This window comes from Pollicipes pollicipes, unplaced genomic scaffold, assembly GCF_011947565.3.
Source record: "Pollicipes pollicipes isolate AB1234 unplaced genomic scaffold, Ppol_2.1 Scaffold_6138;HRSCAF=7277_pilon_pilon_pilon, whole genome shotgun sequence".
NCBI lineage: Eukaryota > Metazoa > Arthropoda > Thecostraca > Pollicipedomorpha > Pollicipedidae > Pollicipes > Pollicipes pollicipes.
In genome coordinates, this window is record NW_023596818.1 from 9031618 (window position 1) to 9050559 (window position 18942).

At 61.1% G+C, this 18942-nt stretch overlaps 1 protein-coding gene across 1 annotated transcript in view; it reads right to left on the reverse strand.

Moving 5' to 3' along the window:
* Window positions 1-18942, reverse strand: part of LOC119106162 (pollen-specific leucine-rich repeat extensin-like protein 1) — a 32154-nt gene that overhangs the window by 9092 nt on the left and 4120 nt on the right. The window contains exons 2-5 of the mRNA XM_037229771.1: window positions 6102-6117; window positions 5871-6066; window positions 712-863; window positions 34-419 (exon numbers count right to left, since the gene is read on the reverse strand). Of these exons, the coding sequence (XP_037085666.1) occupies window positions 34-419; window positions 712-863; window positions 5871-6008 (676 nt within the window). The 5' untranslated portion in view covers window positions 6009-6066; window positions 6102-6117. The remainder of the gene's footprint in view (window positions 1-33; window positions 420-711; window positions 864-5870; window positions 6067-6101; window positions 6118-18942) is intronic.

Here is an 18942-nt window from a genome sequence, read left to right on the forward strand (position 1 = left end):
GCGACACGGGGCACGGCACCTGCAGCAGCGCGCGCCGCTTCTGCGCCGTCTCCCTGTACAGGAAGTTGTTGTCGAGGCTCTCGTTGGGCGACACCCACGAGGCCTGGTACACATGACCGGGCGGCGGCCAGCCAGGCTCGATCGCGCGCGAGTAGCCGCTGCGAAGCCGGCCGACGCCGTCGACGCGGGGCACGGCGTACTCGCCGGGCGACGGCGCGACGGGCCGCTCGCGGCTCTGCGATCGCGGCCGCTCGTACAGCTCGCCGTCAGAGGCGCCCAGCCGCGCGCGCCGCATCATCACGTACGGGTCCTGGTACTGGGCGGGCGAGCCGGAGCCACGCGAGCGCGCCTTCACCCGACGCACGGTCATGCGCTCGGCGCCGCAACGCTTGCACGCCGTCTTCTTGCGGCCGCGCACGCTGTCCATCAGCGACTTCTTGCAGGCGCAGCCGGCCGGCGGCAGCGGCGGCGGCGGCGGCTCCAGCTCCAGCGGCACCGGCACGGCGTACTCGGCGGCCGCGTACGTCTCCCACGGGTAGACGAGCGCGCCGGGCGGCGGCGGCGCCTCGAACGCCTGGCGCAGGCCGGGCCGCGCCGGCGCGACGCGCGCCGACACCGTGCCGTACGGCCGCGCCACGGGCGCCGCGAACTGCGCCGGCAGCCGGCGCGGCTGGTCGGCCAGCCACGCCTCGGCGTAGCGCATGGAGCGGCCCAGCGGCGCCGGCGGCTCCAGGTACTCGGGCTGGCGGGTAGCCGCGCGGCGCCGGCCGCACCAGCTCGCGCAGCTGGCGGTCGTCCGGCCGACTCTTCCGGCCGAACTTGAGCCAGTCAGACAGCGACTTCTTGGCTTTGCCCGGGTTTTCCTGAAAGACGGCACATGCGGTGTTAGACCTCGGATGGTGGAGGGGGGGGGGCACATTGGTGGGGTGGGGTGCACACCAACAGCTAAGGCGTCGTTCTCTGTTATTGTTAAGAACTCTGCTATTTGGGACAATTTGGCACAGGCCGATCAGACTTTTCCCACAAGCTTAATATCGACATAATCTGACCCGTTTCTATGACAAGCAATGGCCGATGCCAGGGCCGTATAACTCGGCTGAGATTTCGCTGATTTTCCCGGCTGTGCGGGCGCGCGGTCCCAAGAGGTCCCAGAGCCGCGGACACAACGCGGAAACCGGTTGAGTTGCGACCGGGGGCGGCTCGGGAGGAACTGGGTCGCCGGGCGACTGAGCGGAGGCGCGCGAGCACCGGCAGCCGCCGCAGGTCGCGGCAGCCATCCGTCTGTTCGGCTCGCCTCGCCACCAATTCGCACGCGGCGCGACCGGTGCCGTTGCAGGCAATAATCGTGGGCGAGTAACGGCGTGCGGATAGCCGTTCATAACCCACCGCTGTCGTCCGCGTGGCCGCAAGAAAGCGCGCGCTTCGCCGCGGCGAGCGCGCGCCGCGCGGTGCGCCAGAACTGTGCGCCGCGCGTCACGGGCGTCGGACGAGCGACATCGATTCGTCGCAGCGGCGGCCGGGGCCGGCAATTGGGCTTTGTACGCGGATTCACAGAGGAGCGCGGCGTCACGAGCGCGGCGAGGCCGCGGTTCAACGACACGGCGGCGCACGAGTGCGCCGGGCGCCGCCGGCCCGCCGCCGCCGTCGTCCCGGCCGAGGCGCTCGTCCGGCGCCACGGAGCTGGGGAATACGGCGCGCCGTAGACCCGATGCGGCGGTGCGCAGCAGCCAATCTGATGGGATTATAGCGGATTACAGAGTATTGCAGTCCCATCCTTGGGAAGGGACTGGTGAGAGACGATCAGAGACGCTTTGTCTCGCTGCGCGACAAGCAAGCTAACGTGTCATACACTGAGAGAAACGTGTCTTACACTCAGGCCGCCGACGTTCTCAGTGACTCTGCACCCAACTCATATGGATTCCGCGTGAACCGAGGAGTTGAATTTGCCATTTTTTTTGCAGGTCAGCTTTCGTATGCAGAACCCCAACGCTATTTCACCTGCTGCCTGATTAAGCGATGCCACCAGCCTCCTGCCTGATTAAGCGATGCCACCAGCACACACCGGTTTGGTGTCAACCGCTCACCACCCGGGCGCATTCCAGCCAGTCATGGCACTCGTCAGATATTGGAGGAAACAATCAAGGCGCGGCCGAGGGAACCCGAGGCCGAGCCTCCGCGAGAGGCAGCACGTGACATCTGTGATCGATCAGGCACGCCGGAAAGATGAATAAACAAATTCCTGGCGGCGTGGCAGGCGCACTCTGCGCGACTTCCGACCTCCAAAAGAGCCATTGAGCACCGAAGACGCTTCCGGCCTGGCGTATTGGCCGGCGCTGATTAATGATTGTTCAGTGTGTTTCAAAGTGGCATGGAGGAGTGGCTCGTCTTGCTGTAAGTTGCCTATGAAAATGTATATTATTCACCACATGTCAGGAGGACAGCATCTTGGAGGGCACCGCCGACCGCCAAGTGCTGAAGCAACAGCTGATGACAGCAACACGGAAGCGCGTCGAGGCTTTCCTGGCGCCAATCGCCGAACCATGCTCCGCCGTTTTCGGCACGGGGCCTTGCGTGGCCCAGTGGTCGAACTTTCGCACGCACGTGGCCGCCACCTGGAGGCCAGATGTTGCCCAGACCTGGCCCGGCTGTTCAACTCAATCAAGGTCACGCCGCTGCCTGGAGCGTTCACAAGACCTTGGGGAGCAATTATGCAATGGTCAGTTGTTTTCACCGAAAAGCCGTGCAATCCTGCACCGACGGGAAAAAAATTCAGAGAAAATTCAGAGCTGAATGCGCACTTGTTGCACACGCGTTTGGTTCAATCGTCACCCAGCTCTGCGCCTCTGCCAAATAAAACTTTTCGGATAACACGCGACGTTATGTTGAGCAATTAGTTTACGTTGTATCCAGAGAGCCAAAGGCAGCGGGAAGCTGTGACGTCACTGTGAATCGCCGGCTTCGCGGTGCGGGACCGTAATAGCACGTCTGAAGGCCTTGAAAGGTCCAGGGATGTGATGCGCTGCGCCCTGGAGCAGTCCATTACGGATCCAGAGAACACCGTACCGGATAGCATCAGTGTGAATAGCTAAAATTGACACGACCCCGTTATGGAACAGTTCCGAACGGTTCTGGCGTTCATTAGTTCACGCTGCCTGCTTCCATTTAAGGTCTATATGGACTTACAAATGAGCTGGCGCGTCTGAGTATCGTTCATTAGCGACCGCGCCGGCCCTGAGCCGGAGCCGGCCACACCTCTCGTCCCGGTCTCGATGTGACCTTGTCGGATGGCTTGTGAGGGGGGGGGAGGGGCGGCCTCAGGCGGCGGGGCAGAACGTTGCCGAGCGTTCCAGCACGGGACGGACGCGCCGCAGCTGATCCAGCGAGGACGGGCTGGAGGCCGCCGACACATCGACGCCGCTTTTCCCACGGGGCCCCAGCTGCCACACACGGCTTCCGCGTCTGCGGACACCGCGGCGAAAGCCCTCTCTCGACTCATGAAAACCGTTCCAGCTTATGAACCGCTTCCTCCTACGTGCTCAAACATAATCACGCGCGATAGAGACCGAACGCTCTTTCAGCGCAAACAGAAAGCGAAGGCAGAAACGGCCGGCGGGCCGCGAAAGCTGCTGCGGCCGCGTGTCAGGTTTCGCCGGCCGCGCCGCGGCATGCCCGCCGCCGCCGATCGGTCAGAGGTCAGCACCCACCCCCGCCGCCGCGCGCGGCTGGCAGGGGTCGGGCCGCGACGCCGTCCGGCCGCCGCCGCCCGACCGTCGAAAGGAAGTGAAACGCTGCCGACGCGGCACCGGCCGGACGTCCTCCGATCGTGGCCGGCGTGCCAGCGACCCCGCCCGGCTGCCGCGCTGGCGGGGCCTGTCGAGCCTGGACAAAGCCACCCAAGCGCACGATCCCAAACCAGTCCGCGACCGCGTCCGAAGACACAGCCTGGTCACTTATGGTATCTGGTTTGCACCGTCCTGAGCCGAGCAGAACCACAGCAGATGGTTGTGATAGACGCCGCTGCACCTGATCAAAACATGTCACCCGCTTGTACTCATCCCTCAAAACGGGGTCCACCACAAAAAGCACCCACCATTTTCGTTTTACGTCTCACGTGTTCGATAGCTGGAGGAAACCCCAGCGCAATGGTCTGGGCGTCGTTTATCCCGAGTCCTAAAAGTTTAGTTTCCGGTCTCCCCAGCGCCCGCGTCCCTCGCCCGTTCGGTCATGTCGTGTCCCACTATCCCCCCTGCAATCTCCGCCCACGCCGCCCACGCAAAACAGCCCAGCCGCGCCTCTCCGCCCAAAAGCGGCGATGGCGCGTCCCAGATTGGGCGCGTGGCCGGCGGGCGGGCGGCGCAGAAGACCGGCCGAGTCTGCCGACTGCTGCGTCAGCTGACTAGCGCGTCCCGCCGCCGGCGCCGGCGCCGCCGCCCCACTGATCTGGGGCACGCAGGAGTGGGTGGCGGCGGCCGGCGGCCCCGACCGCCGGACCGGCTGGCGGCCTGCTGGGCCGCCGCTGTGCAGGCAGATGCGGGTTGCAGAGTTTTGAAGGCGTAGGGGTGTGCAGACGGGATCAGTTAACGCAGATTTTGACGTCTGCGTGGATGCTTTCCCTTTATTTCGTTATAAATAATGAGGGCATTGCCCCCATCTACGTCATATCTGCAGTAAGCGTCATCGTGAAAGACCTCACCGAGCTTCAACGCAGCGGTGACTTCATTGAATGGGGAGGTGTGGTCCGTGGTGATCACGGCTGCGTTACCGGGTCGTTGTCATGGAAATGGCCTCTGGAGAGAGGTCAGCCGGACGGGACCCGGCCGAGAGAGCGCTAACCAGCCGCCAGACAGCCGGGTGGTCCGCTCCCCGCCCCCACGCGGGCGTGCGCACCCGCTCCGAGCCGCTTGTTAAAACGGTGGGCGCTTCACACGAAGCGCGCATTAATATAACAGATGGCCGCGGAGATGCGCTCGTAAAAGGTCGCCCGACGGTCCAAGTATGCCGGCCTGGGGTCGAGCCCCGTGCGGGTGCCAGGCGCCGGCGGAGTGACCGCTCGCGGCCCTGCATCAATCTCACTGGCCGTCTGGCAGGGTGTCAGGCCCAACACCTCGCTGCCTGATTAGTCGACTCTGCGGGCGCGGCTTTACGCGCTCTGGGCAGATATGCGTCTGATAGAGGATGAAACCATGGCATTAGCTTCAGGGAAAAGAGCTCAGTCCGCCGGCTCTGCATGATTTAACCTTTAAGAGATAAAGCGGCTTCATTAGGAGATAGTCGAGAAATTGAAAACCAACATTACCTTAGAGTAACGCTACGACGCCGCTCCCGCCTTGCAGCGATTAACATGAGACAATGCAAAACCTCGTGACACCGTACGCATACCAAGAATATGTTCATGACACCGTACTCAACCGAGCATCACATGGTTGGTACACCTTCCACACCCTTTCCACCGAATCAAATGAAGAAAAAAAACATTTCCGGCCCGACACTGCTGAGATCCTGTTGGTGACCGCTTAGCTGAGCACTAATGACGGAGCCGGTGCACAGTACAGGTTCGTGCACTCCCTTATCCGGCCGTGAGGTGTCCGTGACCACACGCCGTGACGTCACGCGGCGCTGACTTGTGAGTTCGCCGTGACCTCCGATGGATGAATGCGGCCCGCGCCAACCGGAGGTCGGCTCACCTTGGCTGCGAGCAAGGGCGACGCCAGGGGGCGTCCCCGGTGGCTCGTGATTAGAGTTCACTCAGTGCAGACGTGGGTGATGCCATCCGGTGTCGCGGGTGGAGCGCGTAAGCGTTCGGAGACCCCCTCACTTCAAAGATGGACGGCACTTGGGGATTTCCAGGGCGGTTGGTCATCGAAGCTCACCTTGGGCGGGAGCATGGGCGGCACCAGATGGTGCGCCGGGTGGGGCACGGTGGGCACCGCGTACACGCTGGGCTCGGCCGGCATGTACTCGTAGAGCCGCGGCCCGCGGCGTGCCTGGCCCCGATCCATCAGCATCATGGCAGAGGGGGCGCGCAGGTCAGCGGCTGGTCACCAGCACCAGCTCCGCTCAGGTCACCAGCTGGTCACCAGCACCAGCTCCGCTCAGGTCACCAGCTGGGCGCACATCCTGCGGGCGGAGGAGACGCGTCATCAGCACGGGTCCTCGGTCGTCAGCACAGCACAGCAGCCCGTCATCAGGCTGGTTGTTTGTTTGTTTGACTTGGGCTGACGCGCAAACCTTGCTTGTCAGACAAGCAAGGTGACCTCAAATGTGAAGTGTCGTGCCTTCCTCATTCGCGTCAGCTGAAGTTTTCCACCGTGACGAACCACCGGAATGCATTTGTTTCCGGGCTTTGGACCTTACTCATGGCAGTCATCCATTGTATGTCAACACTGCACCGACAATGTCACGCTCTTCATGAGGCTACATGGCCAAAGAGTCCGCCAACATTGTGCACTTGCACGTCACCGGAGGAGCTCAACCGAGCAAAACGCGAAACGTACTGCGCAGATCTTGCTTCAGAAGCTCGAAAGCAGGTAAGCAGATCAAACGTCCGGTTAAAGGCTGCAGTGGAAGGTCGCTACATCTTCCGCTTTAGACATTCTTTTACATTGCGCGGTAATGGAAAGTTCCATTGCTTATATTTTTATCAAGGTTAGGATAATTAAGCACTGATAGAAGAGACGCCAGGTGTTGTAGCTTCAAAAGAAAAAGTGAAACGCTAAACGACGGACCAGCCGACTTAAATGCGGTCATCACAATCTGGTTTACGGCTTTCAAACCGCTTGCGGAACAGAGCCATCTTTTTCGTCGGATCGCTTTACACGACACGAATGACAGAATTGGTCCGGTCAAAAAAGGCCTTGTGGCATGCCATTCTGACACACGTATGGAAAAGCCTACCACCGGAGACAACTATTCTGATGGAAGGAAGCTGATGTTTGCAAGAGCATATCAGAAAACGACCGGCTCACTTCGTGACAACCTAATTATCAGCAGTCATTCCAATGTCATCCACAGTACACAGCCTTTAATGACAAGCGTCATATATGCTTCAATCTGCATAGGTTAAAATCTGCGCTTTCAAAGTCACCATAGAGTGCTCACAAAGACCTGAACTAAACACGGAAAACTACTAACGGCCGTTTTTTATCTACTCCCTCACATGCGGCACATAGCGCTCTTTTTTGCCGCTCTAACCCCTGCCGTACCACTGTGCCATTCGGCATTCGCACGGAAATTGAAGGAACGTTGGGCATGTTCTGTTCGGACGCGGGGTACATTGGGGAATCCTGCGATCGGTGTTCGGATATGTCGCGCGGACAGGTCAGAACCGTACCCCGTCTGGCATCTCATCTGCCACACACGTGCTCGCTGTGCTGTGTAAAGGCGATGCAGCATTATCATAGTCCGTTCTTGCATTGTCTTAGAGTAGTTTTCAACACAAAAACTCCAGCGTAAATTGGCAGCACACTCATGTTCGCTGACATAAGCTGAAAAAGTACCGTATAGAAAGTTATCTGTTTCTAGCCACCGTGTCCTGCGGAAAGGTGTGTTTTCCTGGATAGCGTAATGAACGTGCTTGCACGCAATGCATGCATTGTGCGGGCTTTTTACATATTACCAGCGCCTACGCCGATCTATCATCTTGAAATCTAAACACAGTTTTTTGTAAAAAAGAAACAAACTCGTCAAACCCGGTGGAGGATGGATACATGCCTTACAGTGGACAAATCCGCAGTTTTGCAACACGTCAACAATGCGCGTCTGGATCCAAACGCGATATCGAGGAAGCCACACGGAAAACGCGACCTATAACTGCTTCATTGCCATGAACAGGCATCACGCACTGTCCACTCGGCTTGCAGGAGATATTCATGGCCCAACCCGACCATCCCGAGCCGACCTATCCCACCGCCTGCTCTCCAGCCAGTGGGTGCGGTGGCGGCAGCGTCACAGACAGCCCAGACGGACGACCCCGGCCGCTGGCTCCAGACAGCTCCAGACAGCTGCAGACACCGGCCGCTAACGGTGCGCAGTGCGGCGCGCTGACGGCCGGCCGACTCCCCAGGCCGGCCCGTCAGCTGTCCAAGGTTGACCGGCCGCGGCCGGCGACCGAGCCCGGCCGGGCCAGGCGGCGCCAGCTGTTTTTGCGGCGCCTGCTCCGGGACGAGGCCGTCGCGCGGCGGCTGGTCCGACTGCCGCAGCGCACCGGGCCGAGTCGGAAGGGGTGCGCCGGCCGCGGCGGGCCGCGCGTGGCGGACATCGAGATCTCTCCCCGCCCTCGGGCCTTCTGCCGCAGGACTCGGGAGAGAGCCGGCGTCATCCATATGGATACGGCGGTGGACCGTGTCCGTCCGGTCAGGATCAGCACGACTGCCGGCGCGCGAGTCCTCTGCACGGTCCAGGGACCAGCATCGGCCACCGGACGACCGGGGTCGGACCGCCGGGGTCGGGGTCGGACGTGGAAGGTCGGCCGGCCGGGGCGAAACGGGCGCGCCTCCGGCGCCGCGCCCGCCCGGCGTCCGGAGAAACCAGCCGATGAAGTACGAGACGCGCGTCAACAGCGCGCGCGAGCGCGCCTGCAGAGAAAGCTATTGTCTGTTTACAGCGCTGCCGCGTTGGAAAGCCGCGAGTTCAATCGATAATGAATCGGACACGGCTGCCTACTCGGGGCGGTTCCGTCCGCCCTGCCCCGGGTGCGGCGGCGCCCGGCGTCATCCACTCAGGTCACCGCCACGGGACGCTGCCACCGGACGCCGGACACTACCAGCCGGCACTGCCACCGCGTGGTGTGAGGATGGGCACCGCATGGTTCGGCCTTGAAGCGCTCGCCGCCCGTGACTGCCGCGCCAGGGCGTGCCGACCCCGGAGCGAGCGGTGTGTTGACGGGCCGGCACACGCTGCGCAGACAAGGAGCGGCATCACGCAGGCGCTCCCCGAGTGGACTCGGAGGCCTCCACTGCAGGCCACTTCTTACCTTGAGGAAATCGGCCCCATTATTCGGCTATCAGCAGCGCACCTTACGGGACCGGACAGTGGCACGGCTTTTTGCACGGCTGATAAGGACGTCACCATATCCGTGTGAGCGACGGCTCGGGTTTTTGCGGCCTTGCAGCGTACATGGCAGCGCTAATGAAGCCCTAATGGCGACACGGCGTGGGGTCGCGGGCCGCCCCGGTCCCTATTAGCCGCCTCGGTAGGCCGCTCGTTATTATTGTCAACAGCACAGAGCGAGGTCAGGACTCTGATGTGCGCCACATGTACGCGGACGTCGGCAGGTGTCCCGGGGCGCGGCGCCGCGTCCGTCGGCACGGTCGTGTGTCTATGTTCCTGTCACGCGAGAGACCGCGACATCCTCCGGCAGTAGGCCCTGTCGTATGCCGGCCAACGGCAGGTATTGGCATGTAGTGTGCATGTATGCCTGTCGCGTGACATGTTATCTGCTCATCGGTGCATACGCTTGGTGCATCTCATGTGATACGTGGTCAGATACGCAGTCTTTCGTTACGCGCACGCATGCATTTTGACACAATATCCTCATCCACGTTTGTCCAAATACATCTTATATAAGTCACAGCCTCATCTTATCTCTTTGCTGCGATCTGCGCCGTTACCGTTGTGATCCTCTCCATTGACATTTATACGTTTAGAATTTGCGCCTGCTCAAACAAGCACGCCATCATAGTGCCCTACGTTATAATCCAGATCTGCTGGGACAAATTCAAGTCAACTGTTCGTTGAGAAGTGACGCCAAATGCCGTGACGTCTCGGTGAGTCATTCTAAGCTCTGTGCTCAACGATTCTGAGTCAGAGTCATTCCCTGGCGGGGCGAATCCGCCGTGACATCACCGGGATGCAGGGATGGCCTGTCCAGGCGTGAGCGATGATCCAGTGGTGACAGCCGCTCCCACCTCGGGCGCGGGCAGTCACGCCGCTCCGCCGGGCGGGCGGCCAGAATGTGAAAACAACATAGCTGACGCGCACCGACGGCGCCGCCGCTCATGGGCCCGCATACTGCCACCGCACTAGCCGCGCCGCCCGAGAGCGGGGACGTAACGGGCAGGCGGCTCGCACGGAATCGGGCGTGTCTCGGACGCGGTCCGGACGTGATCGGACGCGTCTCGGACGTGACTGGATGTGGCTCTGACGTCACTTCAGCCGTACCGAGGACACGGCTCGAGCGCCATTTGGTCACCGGGCGAGAGACGCGAGCACCACGCCCGGCCACATCCGCTTGATCGCCGACGTCAGAGCCTGACGAGCGGCGACTACTGCGCCACCGGCGGCGGCTGCGGCCGGTGCTCGAGCTCTCCGGCCCGGCCGGCGGCCTCGGGGACCGGCGCAGGCTGGCACGGCGCCGTCTGACGGCACCGGCTGGGCGCGACCTTCTGCAGGCCGGCGCCTCCCGAGTCGCTCCGGCGTGAGCTGGGCGGGAGGGGCGAGCCACCCGGCTTTCGTCGCCGTCCGGCGGCTGGTGACAGCCTCGTTAGGACACCGCAGACCAAGTGTTTTGGACGCCAATTCACTTGGTTTCTATGATGCCTATTCAAACGTGAAGCCTTGCTTTTCTAATCACCAGTTCTTTACGCTAACCTCCGGAAATGAAAGACTGAAAATGAAAACAAATTGTTCCTAACCGTCAATGGTTAGTTACCATAGCCTCTGTGGGTTTTCTCCAGCGCGGCCCATTAGTACGACCATAAATATTCCCAGCGCGAGCCGGCACGCGGCATCGTTTAGCCATGGCGCACCGGCCCTGTCTCGCAGCAGCCAGATGTGACACTCAGGCTCGACTCGTGGCACCAGCGATCAGACGTGGACGCCGGACTCCGTCTCGGTGCATCCCCTCTGCGCCTCGGAGCTGGCGCCCGGAGGCAGCGCAAGAGCGCGTGCGGCGTGTGACCGCTGGATCACCTCCCCGCCCGCCGAGTCAGCCATGACGGCCAGCTTCGCTTTGTTGGCCACTCCTCGCAGCGCCGGCCCGACTGAGCGTGCCCGGTGCGATTCGGTGACCCCATTCGCCCGCACGCCCGCCCCGTCATGCTGTTTTCTTTGCCTGCGGTCACTTGAGCGGCTCCCAAGTGCCCCTGGTCGCAGATGGAGCCAATTGCGGGCTGTGATGACACTAACAAGCACATGAATGGCGTGAGAATAATGCCGATCGCAGTCCTGTTTTTTGGGGATTGGCGGCAGCCCGATGAACCACTTCCCGTGGAGGTTTTGTTGGAAGCACCTTCAGGCGTCACCTGAACAGGTCGTGACCAGCGGTCCCCGTCCCGTGTGAGACCCCTGACAGCTGTACGTCCGGCCGCTTCAAACATCCAGCCATCTGTGTTGAGGGCCCGTCCGGTTCACAAAATGTTCGGAACTGTCACTATGCATGACTTCTATATGACCAGGTCTCAGGCAGAACTCCAACTCAGTTTAAGGCGGCCGCACGCTGGCCATTCAGTCAGCGGTATCGTCCGTATCTCAGTTGACAACAACGGTGTTTATCTGCTAAACAATCGCAGCTACCCTGAGTCACGATCATGCCGTAACATTCAGCTAAACAAACAGCAAAACACAAACTTGCTGCACAAGGGTACAGACGGGATTTTCGAGAAGGGAGGGTGGCGCAGCGGAGCTTTATAAGAACAAATCACTCCGAATTTTCACCTTTTGTCAGTAGCCATTGATGGTGAAAATGCAAAATGGAGTGGGTTTAAGTAAACGAGCCAGACCCTCCCCTTTTCTGAGTGCCCTGTGTGTTCGTGTACCCTAGATCAGTCCGACTTGTCATGTGGGCACCTAAAGCCGGTTCCGCCGCCTATGGTCATAACCAAATACGAACAAATATGGCTGCCCTAGCAAAACAAAAGAAGCAAAAACGCGGCTATGCCGCTGGAAGCGGTGATAAAAGCTGAACACGTCCAACTCATATGTACGATTGTGTTTTTTGCGCGGATGCTTCAACGAGCCGCGAGTAAGAAAAGAACAATTTCTGCTACCAGGCAAGATATGGGCAATGAACAACAGCCAAATGGTCACTGTGCGGTCGGTATAGAACTTCTGCCTAGCCAACCAGCATCAACCGGGAGTCTCATCGGATGAATCCTGCCTCAGTCCAATGTCTACCACCTTCACATTCGTCCATGCGCGACAATGCCATTACATCACGAGGCCACCTCTCATGGACGCGGCATTCTCTCCACCGTGTCACGCATGTCAACCGTGACCCCGCTGTGAGGCATTGTCCCTTGAGCAGCCCCCATCGGCGGCGTCCGAGAGCGTGCCCGAGGCGTGGCGTCCGCGAGGCCGCGTCACCGGCCTGCTGCCGATGGGACCTCACGCGGCGGACCGTACCAAGCGGCGCCGGCCCAGCGCCGCCGCGAGCCGCTCAATCGGTCACGGCCGGCGACGGCGGCGGCGGCGGCGGCGGCGGCGGCGGCGGCGGCGGCGGCCAGCTGGCCGATCAGTATGCTGACCGCGGGCGGGGCGCGCGCGCTCCGCCGACTCGGCCGCACCGTTAGCCGCCGCAGCCGCCGCTACCGGAGCCGGCGTCGCCGCTCGCCGCACTTCGACCGGGCGTGAACGGCGCGGCCGTCAGGCGACGCCGTATCAGGGCCGCTGCGGCGGCGTGACGTCGCGCCGCGTTCGAGCAGAGCCAGGTTACGGACGCGTCGCCCGCGGCGTCAGGTCGCGGTCACCGGACAGCCAGCCGGCGGCGTCGAAGGCGCGTCTGGCCGGCGGCCAACTCCGGTGTGAGCCTCTCCCCCCCCCCCCGCCGCTGTGAGGAGGGGGAGGGGGAGGGGGAGGGGGCGGTGATGCCCCGGCGAGCGGACCGCGCCGCCGGCCGGGAGCCGCTTACACTGGTCTGTGTCGCGGATGCGCGGGCGGCGCGGGTAAGGATCGGTGTCGCGGCGGCGTAACTGGGCCAGCTCGGGCCACGAGGCGAACGTGACGCGCTGTGTTTCGACCCGCGGCGCACGGAACCACCACCAGAGGCGGAGCGTGCGCGAGCGTCAGACAGCGGATTCCTGACGTGTCTGGGGCCGGGACAAGCGCGGTGATACCATCCCCGTTTCCTTCCGGCTGCTTCTGTCAACGGCCGTATGCGCTGAACATAAAACCTCCCGTCAATGGCTCGTCGGGTACTTGCTGTCGAGCTGAGCCCACCTGCGTGCTTGCCATGCTAAACAGGACGATGATTCGGATACGCATACACATCAGATAATCCTTCAAAGAGTTCTTGCTGGCTTCCTGATCTCGAACCAAATGTCATCAAGACCTTAGATGACATCCGTTTCGCTCCGTAAGAGATTAAGCGATCTTGCCAAAAAGAAACCAAATGCATCGATGTAGGTTATCTGGGTCACGTCTCTCATGCAAATTACCTCCGGAAAGCGGTATTCTGCCTGGTTGCTAGGTGGCACTGACGGACACTGAACGCATCAGGTCTTCATACGGCTCATGGAAGCTTTACGGCCGCCAGCTGATGGCTCACGCTGTGACGTAATCAGGCTATGACTAATTGAGTCGGAGGAATCTATGTTCTTGATGAAACATTCTTTGTTTACCGTAGATAAGTTGTCAGCAGAAGCAGCGCCGTATATAGTGTCCGCAGAGATAGGTTTGTATGCGTTCTGTAAGTTTTACCATCCGGCCCATTGTGGAAATACTGCTTCCGCCATTTTGCATCCCAGAAGAGCCCACATGTGCATAAATAACACCCATCGTTGGGCACGCACTGTATGTGGGTCAAACACGCCAATTCTAACCACACTCGAGTAACTTTAAAAACACAAGCAGGTGTCCACACATCTCGCACCGGAGAAACGAAACTTCGCTTTCGCCTCGCACAGCGATGCTTCGGGAATACCGCATTGCCTCAAAACGGCCATTCTTCCACCATCTCTACTGTTGGCAGTGCCAGCCTCTTCCCGCCGAAGTCTGCGAACCTGTGTACAGTCGCACCGCTTAACGGACCCGCGGTGCGTTCTGATGTGTGCGGTGCAGCCCGGCCTCTCGGGGGTACAATAACTGGGTTAGGTCCACACGGGCGGCACCGGCGGCCGCGCTCACGCACATTCGGCTCTAGCGCGCCGCGCCGGCCGCGCCGCCGTCGCCACTTTGCAAATGTCCGCATCTGTTTGCGGAGAAACTGCGCCAGCTCGCTGCTTCTCGGACCATCTGGCCGAGCCGCCGGGGATGTTCAGATCTCCCGACATGGAATACCGATTTGTACGTCACGTGCTGCTGGGTGGGTCGGTTTCTAGGCCGCTGCGGTTAACCGGTGGAACACTGCCGCACTAGAGCTGACGTTGAGTATGTACACCGCGGCTAAATCTGCCTTTTCCGTTCAGGTTTTCGACTTTCCAAACATTCTTCAATGCTGGCAGACAGTCCGCATTCATGTATTGTGCCGCCCTGAAGTTAGACGATTCGAAGTCCCTACTTAACGGACAACCGGCTCTATTTGAAAAAAGTATTTTTACAAGCAACTGTGTTAGATACACAGAGAAATCTGGGCAGAGTTCGGTGCGGAATAGATATATAACTGTGCCATTGCCATTACTATGCAAGGTTGTCGTCTATTTCCCTGGTCCAAGAAACCCGTCAAAAATGATGAAGATTTGTCATATGCAGACAGGTAAGGCGGTTGGACACGGTACGGTCACATACCGTCAGTATGATGATGCTGTCCTTGAGGCTTAATTATGCTAAGCGCGACTCCCTGTAAAAGGCAGGCGAGCTGGAGGCGAACCAAGTGGAAATAGCAGTGCGTCACAAGCCAGCAGCACCACCGCTGGAGACTGCAACTGGCGACTGAGCCATAACACAGGCGAACTCCCGACTATGGAGTGACGGTAGGTGGTGCTGCTGGATAAATGCGAGGGCTGTCTAGTGTCGCGTGGCCGCATGCATAAGATTACGATTAGCCCTCATTCCCTAAACCAGACGGTTCAAGGACGACAGCAAGCTTGCTATTCAGTCATATAGCTTAATGAGAGCTGCAACATGTCAGCAGCAATCCAGCCATATGGCTAACTGGGAGCGGCAACGCCTTTGCAGCTATCCAGCCATATGGCTTACTGAGAGCAGTAACATCTCCGCAGCTATCCAGCCACATAGCTTACTGAGAACTGCAACATCTCCGCAGCCCACAGAGAAAGGAGCTTACATAATGTTGAGATAGATCCTTCAGATCAACTCGTATGTTATTTCTTCCGTTCTTCAGCGCTGAATGGTTGTGTTGTGTTCTCAAAAGATGCAGCTTTAGATGAAAGACAAATGAGTCATCTGATATGCGTGAAAATCTAACTCCACCAAGGAGTCGAGCCTGGATCTCCTACAGTGTCCAAAGTTTCCCCTTCGCTGACATTACCTTTACAGTTTGGACATCACATGTGCGTTGCAATTCACAGGTCAAATACGAACCTTCATAGTAATCTTGACAACCCATACGCCTACTCTTTCAGTGAAGCAATGCGACAATAATCCACCCAACAGCGAGCGTCAAGCGGATGCAGTTCTCATAATATGTCATGCACCGCCAAGGGCCATGTTCAGAGTACAGGCGCTGCTTATGCGTCTATCCTGACATCGCTGTTCGTCGGACCGGCTTCCCGAGTCGGCCTCTGCACACCTGTCATCGTGCGCCCCTTAAGGGAGGGGAAGACATCGTTCGCCGGTCACCGTCGTCATCACCACGCTGCCCCGGCGATACCAGCCACATCGATCGGCAACGCTGCACCGGTGGTACTGGCCACGCAGATTGATGAGAGTCGCACAGCGCAGCGGTGTAACGCGACCGGCCGCGCCACAGCCGCCGCCACCGTTGACCGCTCAGCCGTCCATCATCGTGACCCAGCCGAGCGGCGCGCTGTCCGCGTGCAACGGCCCGTGCAATGTGAGAAGCAGCTGGCGGCTGCCGAGCGGCGGAGTCGGCGGAATCCTGCCCGGTAGGCTCCTGGTCCGGCACGCTGGCGCCGCAGACGTGCAGGACCGCAGGACGGAGGATCAGTAAACCCGGACAGGATGAGAGCGTCGTTAGGTAGCTGGGCAGCGCCCGGACCCAGCAACGTCCACAACAGCGCCGTACTGTTGCTTGGCTACGATCTCCGCGGCTGGCTGAAGCTGACATCAGCTTAATCCAAGTCAACATGACGTCCAGTGGCACCATTCCTAAGAAATGCACCTACCTAGAAAAGCCATGGTGGGTTAGAGTCGATGAGTCAAAGCGCATTTGGAAGTGCTGTGATGGTTGTAAGTCTAACATATGCGGACGCGTGAACACGACCAGCCTGCTAAACACCACTGCCAACCACCAGGCTTCTCATGATTGAAGTGACCGGCCGCGATGTCACACCCCTATTTTAGGCACGGACTTGTGCTGATAATTCGCGGCTGGTCAGCCGCCAGCCGGCCGGACACGTCGCGACGCGGCGCGCCGGACGCTCTCCTTGACCCCGCGGGGGCCCAATCAGCAACACTCCAGCGGGCAGCGCCAGAGCACGACACAGCCTGCATTGTGTCCGGCGGCGCCAGTCACGACGACCGGAGAACGCCGAGTTGTCGCGACGGAAGCGAAGGTCGCCGATGCGATGCCTCCCTGTCACGGTCGGTTCGCGAGGGAAAGGGGTGGGGGGGGGGGGAGGGCGGCAAGGGGAGGGGGGGGGGGCGGGTGCTGGGTGCCGGAGCTCGTTGTGGGATTGACAGGCATTCGGAACGCGTCGGTACGGCGCGATCACGGCTCCGACGGCTCCTGGAGGACCGGGAGCGTCGGTGTCCACCGGCGCACCGCACCAGCGCCCGCTGGCCGACGTAGCGTCTTGCCGCGCCAAGTGGACACTCGCCGGGTCGCTCCGAGCAGACGGCGTCGGCCTCGTGCGAGCGGGGCGAACGAGAGCAAGGCCAGGTCGGTCGCCCGCTCCCGCGAGCGGCCACCGCGGCCCTCACAGGCAGGGTCTCCGGGCACGGTGCGGACCGGGCCAATAAAACCGCACCGCCGGCGGCCGCCTCGCTTCCGGCCGGCCGGACGGCCCATGAGCGTGAGAAGGATCAGCCAGGAACAGGGGGGAGCTGAAGGTCACCGCTACCACCGGACAACACGTGATGGCGTGCAGCGGAGGGAGCGGTGAAAAGCCCGGGCCGAACCGGTACCTTACCATCACCGTCAGATGCCCATGGGCATGGACTCTGCTGGGTTTAGTCAGAACTGGCAGATTAGCAGGGGACGGACTCCGAGTGCATGCATGCCTTACACTGCCCTTGGCAGGCAGCCAGCCGGCTGATCCCTGCATCCTTGGCTGTCGGGAGGCAGAGATCATCTGTCTCGGGCGATCTGCGGGCTGATCTAAATATCTGCAATGACCGATAGCAAAAAGTGTAATCAGATTGTTCAACGTTAATTAATATTGCCTTCATGTCAAATCAATTTGTCAAATTAAGTGAACTTCTTGAAGCTTGTGGGCGACGGCCGAATAAAAACTGCAAGTGCTAGGAATCAGACAGGATAAAAACAGTCCTTTCTCTTATATATATATATATATATATATATATATATATATATATATATATATATACATGCATGCGTAAAGAAGGACAATCAGCGATCAGCCCACATCTCTAAACCTGGAGACTTCAGCCCACGAAAGGTAACGGATTGGCGTGATACGGAGGGAGCATTACCAAACGCGTCTGAGACGGCGTTTGACCGCCCATCAGCACGCGATGACCCCGAGATTGATTGCGATCCCCGAGCCGGCGTGACCAGCCGGTGCCAAACCTGGACCGAGCCGATCTGGTCGTGGTGGTGTGTGAGCGGGTCCGGCCGTGGTGGTGCGTGAGCGGGCCCGGCCGTGGTGGTGTGTGAGCGGGCCTGGCCGTGGTGGTGCGTGAGCGGACCTGGCCGTGATGGTGTGTGGGCGGGCCCGGCCGTGGTGGTGTGTGAGCGGGCCCGGCCGTGATGGTGTGTGAGCTGGCCCGGCCGTTGTGATGTGTGAGCGGGCCTGGCCGTGATGGTGTGTGAGCGGGCCTGGCCGTGGTGGTGCGTGAGCGGGCCCGGCCGTGATGGTGTGTGAGCGGGCCCGGCCGTGGTGGTGTGTGAGCGGGCCCGGCCGTGGTGGTGTGTGAGCGGGCCTGGCCGTGGTGGTGCGTGAGCGGACCTGGCCGTGATGGTGTGTGAGCGGGCCCGGCCGTGGTGGTGCGTGAGCGGGCCCGGCCGTGATGGTGTGTGAGCGGGCCCGGCCGTGGTGGTGTGTGAGCGGGCCCGGCCGTGGTGGTGCGTGAGCGGGTCCGGCCGTGGTGGTGCGTGAGCGGGCCCGGCCGTGGTGGTGTGTGAGCGGGCCTGGCCGTGGTGGTGCGTGAGCGGGCCCGGCCGTGATGGTGTGTGAGCGGGCCCGGCCGTGGTGGTGAGTGAGCGGGCCCGGCCGTGGTGGTGCGTGAGCGGGTCCGGCCGTGGTGGTGCGTGAGCGGGCCCGGCCGTGATGGTGTGTGAGCGGGCCCGGCCGTGGTGGTGTGTGAGCGGGCCCGGCCGTGGTGGTGCGTGAGCGGGTCCGGCCGTGGTGGTGCGTGAGCGGGCCCGGCCGTGATGGTGTGTGAGCGGGCCCGGCCGTGGTGGTGTGTGAGCGGGCCCGGCCGTGGTGGTGCGTGAGCGGGCCCGGCCGTGGTGGTGCGTGAGCGGGCCCGGCCGTGATGGTGTGTGAGCGGGCCCGGCCGTGGTGGTGTGTGAGCGGGCCCGGCCGTGGTGGTGTGTGAGCGGACCTGGCCGTGGTGGTGTGTGAGCGGGTCCGGCCGTGGTGGTGCGTGAGCGGGCCCGGCCGTGGTGGTGTGTGAGCGGGCCTGGCCGTGGTGGTGTGTGAGCGGCCGTGGTGGAGTGTGAGCGGGTCCGGCCGTGGTGTGTGAGCGGGCCTGGCCGTGGTGGTGTATGAGCGGTTCCGGAGCGAGCGGGCCCGGCCGTGGTGG